This window comes from Pinus tabuliformis, chromosome 2_1, assembly GCF_031772625.1.
Source record: "Pinus tabuliformis cultivar Carrire ecotype Pingquan chromosome 2_1, CPIR1, whole genome shotgun sequence".
NCBI classification, from domain to species: Eukaryota; Viridiplantae; Streptophyta; class Pinopsida; order Pinales; family Pinaceae; genus Pinus; species Pinus tabuliformis.
The window spans coordinates 252,764,043-252,772,988 of NC_142299.1; the positions used below are offsets into that span (position 1 = coordinate 252,764,043).

The 8,946-nt window shown below is 39.4% G+C and overlaps 2 protein-coding genes across 2 annotated transcripts; both read right to left on the reverse strand.

Annotated features, from left to right (window-relative positions):
* Nucleotides 1-4,792: 4,792 nt before the first annotated feature.
* LOC149199653 (uncharacterized) lies at nucleotides 4,793-7,635 on the reverse strand. The gene is made up of 3 exons (XM_089399432.1): nucleotides 7,020-7,635; nucleotides 6,503-6,880; nucleotides 4,793-6,190 (listed from the first exon to the last, which is right to left on the reverse strand). Exons 1-3 carry the CDS (start codon nucleotides 7,128-7,130, stop codon nucleotides 4,868-4,870), a joined length of 1,812 nt encoding a protein of 603 aa, XP_089255558.1. The 5' UTR covers nucleotides 7,131-7,635; the 3' UTR covers nucleotides 4,793-4,867.
* Nucleotides 7,636-7,684: 49 nt separating this feature from the next.
* LOC149199654 (disease resistance protein Roq1-like) lies at nucleotides 7,685-8,946 on the reverse strand. The gene is made up of 3 exons (XM_089400641.1): nucleotides 8,270-8,946; nucleotides 7,854-8,115; nucleotides 7,685-7,693 (listed from the first exon to the last, which is right to left on the reverse strand). Exons 1-3 carry the CDS (start codon nucleotides 8,944-8,946, stop codon nucleotides 7,685-7,687), a joined length of 948 nt encoding a protein of 315 aa, XP_089256767.1.

The following is an 8,946-nucleotide window of genomic DNA, read 5'->3' on the forward strand; positions in this document are numbered from 1 at the left end:
AAATGCTTTGCCTTCAACATGCTCCTTGCCATATCCATGATGGTCCTGTTCTTCCTTTCAGCAACTCCATTTTGCTGTGGGGTGTACCGAGTTGTAAACTGTTTATGAATTCCATTTTCTCTACAAAATCTTAGGAATTCCTTGGAGATATACTCACCTCCTCTATCAGTTCTCAAAACTTTAATATGCAGCCTGCTTTGGTTTTCAACAAATGCCTTGAAGTTTTGGAATTTCTCAAACACTTCACTTTTGTTCTTGAGGAAATATATCCAAGTCTTTCTTGTAAAGTCATCAATGAATGTTAGGAAATATAGGCTGCCAGCTAATGATGGAGCTTGCATTGGTCCACACAAATCTGAGTGGATAAGCTCTAAGGGTGCTTTTGCCCTTATGCTCTTCCCTGATGGAAAACTTTCTCTATGTTGTTTTCCCAAAATGCAGCCTTCACATAGGCTGTCCGGTTTCTCTATCAATGGTAATCCTCTTACCATTCCTTTTCTGCTCAATAAGTTTAGACCTCCAAAATTTAGATGCCCAAATCTCAAGTGCCATAACCAGTTCTCATCCTTTGGCACGCTTTGGAAGGCCTCTTCGGTGACTGCTGCCATTTCCCTTTTGTTCTTCATGTCTGCCCTGATCCGGAGAGGGAACATCCTGTTCCTTGTCATCTTCACTTCAGCAATGCATCTTTTGCTGGGTGGTATATCCATGATGGTGCACACATCATTTTTAAAGAAAACATTGTAGCCCTTATGGACAAGCTGTCCAATACTCAAGAGATTACATCTCATTCCGGGGACATAGTATACATCTGCTATGGTTTTCCTTTCTCCTTGCTTTGAAAGTATTTTTATTTCTCCTCTTCCCATAACAGACACTTTACTATCAGTTCCTAGTGTGACTTCTGATTTCACATTTTTATCTAGGGCAGAAAAGAAGGCTATGTTTCCGGTCATATGGTTGCTGCAACCTGAGTCTAAAAACCATATGTCCTCACTATGTGTTTCAGCCATGTTACAGGCTAACAGGACATTTTCTTGACTGCTGTTTTCTCTTGTAACATTTGCATTTTGTCTGTTGTTCATATCATGTTGTTTCTTTCTACAATCACTAGCATAATGTCCATACTTTTTGCAATAATAGCATTGAACATTAGATTTATCATACCTTTGTCCTTGAGCTTGATGTTGTCCTCCTTGTTGGCTGCTGCCTTGACCTTGGTTCTGATTTGTATTGCTACCTCTTCCTTGTGGATTTGATGGGCTGTTCCTTCCACCTCTGTTCTGGCTTCTGCCTCTTCCTCTTTTGTTTCCTCTGCCTTGACCTCTGCCTCTTCCAAAGGACATCTGGGTCTTGAAGGCTTGCTCAAAAGATGAGTTTTCATTCCTACTCAACCTCTGCTCATGTGTTATCAGTGATGCATGTAGCTCATCAACTGAATAGCTTGAGAGATCCTTTGTCTCTTCGATGGTGGTGACTATGGCATCAAACCTTGAGGGTAAGACCCTCAATATTTTCTCCACAATTCTTCTGTCTTCAATGGTTTCTCCATGAGTTCTCATTTGTGTGATTACACCAATCACATGAGTGAAGAATGAGTCAATGTTATCTGACTCCTTCATGTTCAAGTTCTCAAAATCCTTTCTCAGCAATTGTAGTTTTGCTGTCTTCACTCTCTCCATGCCTTGATAGGCTGTCTTAAGGGTTTGCCATGCTTCATTGGCTGTCTTAGCTGCTGCTAACCTTGGAAACATACTCTGGTCTACTGCTAGATACAACAACACACGGGCTTTTGAGTCCTTCTTCCTATTGTTCTTCAACAGATCCTTCTCTCCCTGAGTTAATGCATTGAACTCAGTTTCATCTGCTGGTTCTTCAAAACCTTCTTCAACTATTTCCCATAAATCTTGGGAAGCAAGCAGGGCTGTCATAGTTATTGACCAGTAGTCATAGTTCTTCCCATTAAACTGTGGGAGCTGGGTGTTAAACAAACCCATACCAGTGCTTGTGCTGGCCATTCCTTGACTGTGTATTTAAAACACTGACTGTCTCTTCAATAACAAACAAGATAGCTATGAAGAATACCTGAATCCTTTGTTGTCTGAGTTTTCTGTCTGCCTGAGAAGTTTTGCTGCAGCAACAACCTTCTCCCTTCAGCTTCTTTGTCTCCTTCAAAGAGCCTAAGCCTGCTCTGATACCACTGTTGGGTATTTTTTTTAAAATGGGGGAAAATACCAAAAACCAAATATTCAAACACACAGAGGCAATGCTCTGTTTCTTTTGCTCCAGGATCTTTTGTGCACACAGAAGACTTAAAAAAATTTTCACTGAGGAACAAAGGATTTCACCATAAAATATTTCTATTCATTAAAACAAAAAAAAATTCACTGTGTCTCCATATGAGAATTTACACTACTGGAAAAATTCCCATTAACATTTACTGCTGTAAAACCTCCATTCACATTCACTGGTGTAAAACAATTTTACATACTGCTGTAAAAACAGAACTTACACAAACTTACAAAAACTTACTTCGTGCAAAACCACACATGGTTTTCGCTACTTAAAAAAAAACTTCACAAAACATTACTGAATGTATTCGTGCACTGCTGTGCATACATCCTCTGGTTCTTCTTCTTCTTTTACCGCACCATCAACATTTTTCACTGCTGTGAATACACCTTTCATATTTTCTCCCGTGTGCCATACATAATAAAAAAAAAGTCAACACAAGAAAAAGCTAACTTATTACATACGATTTTGGTTTTAATACATGCCGTATAAAAAGTATATAAAAAATATATGTTAAAATGTGCCCATAACCATATTTATGATATCCACCTAAAACTATGTATAAAACTATGTAGCAGCGTTAAATTTCAGGACTATTCTTCCACGGCGGTCAACCAAAAATCAAACACTCCACGCAATGGTTTTAATTTAATGCAGGTTCGTATGCAGCTCCAGGTGATCAACGGCGGAAAACACGAGAGCACATCCAACGGTGGAGAACAATATCGGAAGACCAACAAGTGCTGAAAGTTAACCTCCGAGATTCTTACGTTGCGTTACGTCAGGGGTCAACCACGCGTCAGCTCCATATTTTCTCGGAGCTCCTTCCCGGATTATTCCTTCGTCGGCAAATAGCTCCGAGAAAATCCGGTGAACGGTTTCTGGCTTGGTTCACGGTTTTTCTTGGTCTGCGTTGAAATTAGATTTCAACAGACAGGGCTGGCTAACGCTGCAAGCGACTCAAAGATTCTGTTGTCAAAAGAAATAAAGAAAAACACTTTCATGATGATTTTACATCACTTGGATGTAATCGATGAAGACGAATCTTTAATTGCTGTGCGTCTGTGATATTTCTGTAGGATTTAAATGGCCTGAAATTAAACGTACACACAATAACGTGATCCAAATCACACTTACAAAAAGGTTGATGTGAGCTCTCAACCTAAAATCAATTTCATGCTGGGGCCACGAAAACAGTTGGGTGCTGCATGTTTACCCAATCAAATTAAAGATGTTTCCAAACAGATTCTCACCACAAACTCTACAATATTCACTACAATGTATTCTCACGACAAACTGTACCGTTACTATGTTTTTTTATTTTAACTTTTCCTCAAATTTGTGACTGTCCACTCTCTTTTAGCTAGAAACTCTCTGTTAACAACTCGTTCATCTCAACTTTTATTACTTTCTCAGAGTGCTTTGTTTTTTTTCTAAATCAGTATATGTTACCATGTTGTCTTTCATGTCTCTTGTCTCGACTCGTCCTCACACGATTTATGATGGTTTGTCTTCGCAGCAAACTTTCGTAAAAAGTAAAAGTTGCGATACATTTGAAGGAGTTTTTTTTATGTATATATATGAAGCAACAAGTGTAGGTTGTATACGCCTAGCATATATAATGCTTTGTCTTATATATTATTTTCCTCTCACTACTTCTATGTTTTTGCTAATCTCAAAAATAGCCTTGGTTGCAAGTCCCTGTATCATTATGATAATCAATATTATAATGATATTTCAAACCACAGATCTCATTGCATTCATTTTTCATAATAATGGTTTCTTAAACCATATATTTCCTTTACATTCCATCAATATTATAATGGTTTCTTTTGTGTGCTTTGATGATGCTTGACAGTATGGCTGTTTATGAAGACTTTGATGATGGTTGACAGTATGGTTTTTTGTTGTGATGGTTTTTGTGATGGTGTATTTTGTCTCACCAGACCTATACGAGACTTATATTAATCTCATGTGACTGTCTATATATGCTTTGTTTATATTTCTTATATAAATACAATCATGCTTTTTCGTCCTTACAAAAAATATTATAATGGTTTCTTAAACCATTCTTATTTTTATACCCCTGAAAACAACCTTAAGTATTGAATGAGTATCACTGATCTCCTCTGCTTTCAGGGAACGAGTACACCTTCCATCTAGGTATCCAGGTTTGATGCAGTCAATGCGTATAGAGTGGTATATATGAATGGTAAGCGTTGAATTTCCATTGCTTCTTATCCCACACTCATGGAATTTCAAGTGCAAAACCGTTTTTTGAATTCCGTTTTGATGTTCCAGAGAAGTGTTATAGTAGCCTACAGCCCCCGTTAGGAGATCTTCAATCCTAATTTCTTTTTGATATTACCCATTTCCGTGGTTAAATTTTCCAATAGCTTAGCTTTTGACATGAATAACTTATCATTTCGATTAACAAACTAAACCCACATGCAACAAAATTCATCTATACAACAACAGTGGCATGACACCATGTGGCTATCGTTCATAATACCCATAAAACTTATTTTACTCTTAGCGATTTTAATCTGTACTACAATTTGGACTGTACTTCAATTTAGTGTGTACTGGTGACACGAACTTTTACACCATTTTGGCGCAGACTCCTTACTCCTCCCTCACCCCACTGCAATTTGGGACACCTCCTGGCATAAAGTTTCTTTAACGATACACAATTTTCAATTCCTTCCAACCTTTCTAGCTCAAGGCATCCCTCAACATAGAGTTCACTCAGCTTTGTTAGCTCTGCCAAATCCCCCAAGCTCCTTAACTTCACGCAATCGGATGCATACAACGACTTCAAGGACACCAATGTTTTAAAATTGGGCAATTCTTTGAAATTTGTGCCAGTCAATTTTAGTACTTTCAAGCACCTTTGATGTGCCAATTGCGAGGGCCATTCTTCAATTTTTTCACAGCGAGAAAGATCTACATGCTCAAGCGTTCTTATATTTCCTAGTATATCGCTTGAGATGGTTAAATTAGAACAACCTGAAAGATCAAGATGTTTTAGGTTACTTGAACTCCCAAAAGAATTTGGCAGCCTCTCCAAATTCTTGCACCGAGACAGGTCCATGTGGCGGAGGTTTGTCAAGTTACCCAAGGACTCTGGCAGCCTCTCCAATTTTTCGCAGCCAGACAGGTCCATATGGTGGAGGTTAATCAAGCTACCGAAAGAATCTGGTAGCCTCTCCAATTTTTCGCATCCAGACAGGTCCATGTAGTAGAGATTCATCAAGTTACCCAAGGAATCTGGCAGCTTCTCTAATCTACGACACCCAAACAGGTCTAAGTGGTGAAGATTCGTCAAGCCACAGAAAGAATTTGGCAGCCTCTCCAACTCATAGCAACCCGACAGGTCCATGTGATGGAGATTTGTCAAGTCACCCAAAGAATCTGGCAGCCTCTCCAATACATAACACTCAGACAGGTCTATGTGGTGGAGATTCGTCAAGCTACCCAACGAATCTGGCAGCCTCTCCAACTGATAGCACCGAGACAGATCCATGTGGTGGAGATTTCCCAAGCTACATAAGGAATCTGGGAGCCTCTCTAATTTCTGACACCAAGAGAGGTTCATGTGGTGGAGATTTGTCAACCTACTCAAAGAATCTGGAAGCCTCTCTAATTGATAGCATTGAGAAAGGTCTATGTGGTGGAGGTTCCTCAATTTACCAAGCGACTCTGGTAACGATATCATTGAGCCCGCTTTACACACCAATGTCCTCAATGACTCCAGATGAGCGACTTCCTCTGGCAATTTAGGGAGAAAGGAAGAAAAGATGACGAGCCGCTCGAGGTGGTTCAGTTTCCCTATTGTCTTTGGAATTCTCCACAGCGAGTCCGCATTAATCTCTAATTCCTGCAACTGCATAGGTGCCTGGAAGACCAAGTGTTTCGACTGTAAGAAAGAGATATATACACTATGAAAAAAGAAAGAAGATATATACACACTAAAACCGATTGAATTCATTGGAAAATCTGGGCACCACTATTAATAGTTTTTTCAAATAATGGAAGAAATTGTGTTCGGAGCAATTTTCAAGCATATATAGTTTTGTGTAAGATCAGATCATGAAACATAAGACCAAACGTCTTACCTAACCATTGGATACATCTTTGAAATTAATATATATATATATATATATATATATATAAAACACAGACCTTAACTCAAGAAGTATAAATTTACCTGTGATTTGCTTTGCCACAATGTTTCCAATACTCCGCCTTCCACCTTCAACACCCTTAAATTTTTGATCGGAATCCAGGAAGGTAGGTAAGTGTAAGGACAATCACGCCAAGAAAGCCATATGAGATTTGGCGAGTGCACGCTCAAAATGCGCTTCAAGATATGTCCTTCAGTTTCAACAAGTTGCAAATTCGTGACACCAATACCAAGAGAACGATAACGTGTATTGTTCAGTCGATTGCAAAGCTTCATTATGGATTCGCCCATCCGCTGGTGAATTCTCCTTTGATACCATGACAACTTTTGTGAGCTCCTCCCCACATGTATGGTCTTATGCCCTTCATGAAGCATCCTAATTCCGCGTACTTCGGTTATAACCTGTCCACTCGGATGGAGGATTAAGAAACTATACACAGCTTGCTTGGGTTAAATTTAAATATTTTGAAGGTTAAAAACTGTATACAGATTTATATGGAGTATGCAACTTTTTTAAAAGTTTCAGTGATTGAGTACTTACAGATGTTTTCTTGTGCAGCCAATCATCAATGTTTCCGGTGGGACGCCAAAGCCTACGCGGCAATTTATCCTCTGCAATGTCTCTTCCCATATCTCGGAGATGATCATGCATATGTATAACATTTTCATCGTCTACTTCCACAAGGCATTTGCCCTCTAAATTTTTAAACCCCAGCAATCCTTTCCAGCCCGATCTGTCCCACACTGTTATGCCACTACTCTTATTTTCTCCAATGAAAAAACAGGCAATATCTAAAAAGATTTGTTGTTCCTCTTCACTCAATGAATCATAACTAATTTTTAATCTATTCTGTATATCAGTTGGAACTTTTAACTGGTAAAGTATGGCCTCCCAATCAGATCTGTTTTTTTTCCCAAAGAGAAGTGCCCCAAATACTTTTAAAGATAAGGGTAATCCCTCACATATTTTTAGAAACTTGTGTACCAGATCTTCAAATCCGTGGAGTGGGTAGGCCTGACAGAAGGCATATGAGCAAAAGAGCTCTTGCGAATGTTGTCCAGTAAGGCCTGATAACTTATAAATGCATGATTGTTCCAATCCCGACCTTGTAAGGAGATCTCTGTCCCTAGATGTAATCAAAATTAAGCTATTCTTATGGAACACATCTTTAACTGGTAAAAGTGCCTCTAGCTGATCCTCATGATCTATGTCATCTAAAATTAACAAGACATGAGCAGATTTAAGATGCCTTTCAAACATCCCTATGCCTTCATAAATGTTATTTATATGCAGATCTAATTCATTGACGCTCAAGCCTTTCAAAAGTACCCTCTGCAACGAGTGTAGTGAACTTTTATTAGCATTTTCTCTTACATCTGATAAAAAGTAAGATGCAGAGTACTTCGAACGCTTCCTATTGAAGAGTTCTAGAGCCAACGTTGTCTTCCCCATTCCACCAAGGCCGACTATGCCCGCAACCTGGATTTTTCCAGCCTGCTGTTGCTTCAAAACTGTAGCTTCAAAATCTGTGACTTTGTCATTTAAACCAGTGGGATATTTGGCCACATACAACCCTGGTTTTCTAATAATTTTACCCACACGTTCAACGATCTTCACTAACATGTACCCCTCGTCACTAGAAAAACCATTATAAAATAAATAAATAATTGAAACCAAAGGTTAAAGCTTCACCAATATCAAATAAATAAATAATTGAAACCAGAGGGAAAAGCATCATATACATATACAGTTATAGATTGTATACATAAAGAGGGACTGGGAGGTCTCACCCGTTAAAAAACTGACCATCCAGCTCAAACCCACTTCTGTCTGCAACACTGGCAAGAGCATCTCTCCAGTTCTGAATAGTGGTGCGGTCATATCGTGACTTCTTCTCGAGTTCGGCGAGGGCGCGAGCATAGACTCCATTTTTGTTTTCATCTGTCCACCTAAGCTCTGAAGGCTTGACGTGATAAAATACCGGAATAATCAGAGATCCAGAGTCCCGCATCAGGATTAGCTCATCTAAACACCATCGTGACTCTGCATATTTGGGAGAAAAGATAGCCACGTGGACCGAGGCGCTTCGAATAGCGCTTGCTAACTGGGAGGGAAAAGGGAGTCCCTCTTGCAATTCCTGTTGGTCTAAAAAGGGTTTTAATCCACGTGAAAGAAGCCCATGGTAGAGGTGGCTAGCAAAGGTCTTCTTCACTTCCCCACGATGGTTAATAAACACATCGTAGGGGATATTGCTACTGCTGGAATTAGAAGCGGCGGAAGAAGAAGAAGCAGAAGCGCCATAACAAGTTTGGCTAGGAGATCTCTCATTTTCCTTTTCCATTTCAATTTCAGTTTCAGAATGGGTTTGGGGGATCAAGGATGCAGGAGTTGGGTATGCCATTTCCAATAGCATTTCAATTTCAGAATGGGTTTGGGGGATCAAGGATGCATGCGTGGGGTATGCCAT

Excerpts from the sequence above, each read along its gene's own strand:
- LOC149199653 (XM_089399432.1), bottom strand. The coding sequence starts at position 7,130 with ATGCATGATCATCTCCGAGATATGGGAAGAGACATTGCAGAGGATAAA. Across the intron at positions 6,881-7,019 it reads GGCTGCACAAGAAAACATCT|GTTATAACCGAAGTACGCGG; the intron begins GTAAGTACTCAA and ends CCGAGTGGACAG. Across the intron at positions 6,191-6,502 it reads TGTGGCAAAGCAAATCACAG|GCACCTATGCAGTTGCAGGA; the intron begins GTAAATTTATAC and ends TTGGTCTTCCAG.
- LOC149199654 (XM_089400641.1), bottom strand. The coding sequence starts at position 8,946 with ATGGCATACCCCACGCATGCATCCTTGATCCCCCAAACCCATTCTGAA. Across the intron at positions 8,116-8,269 it reads GATGGTCAGTTTTTTAACGG|TGACGAGGGGTACATGTTAG; the intron begins GTGAGACCTCCC and ends TGGTTTTTCTAG.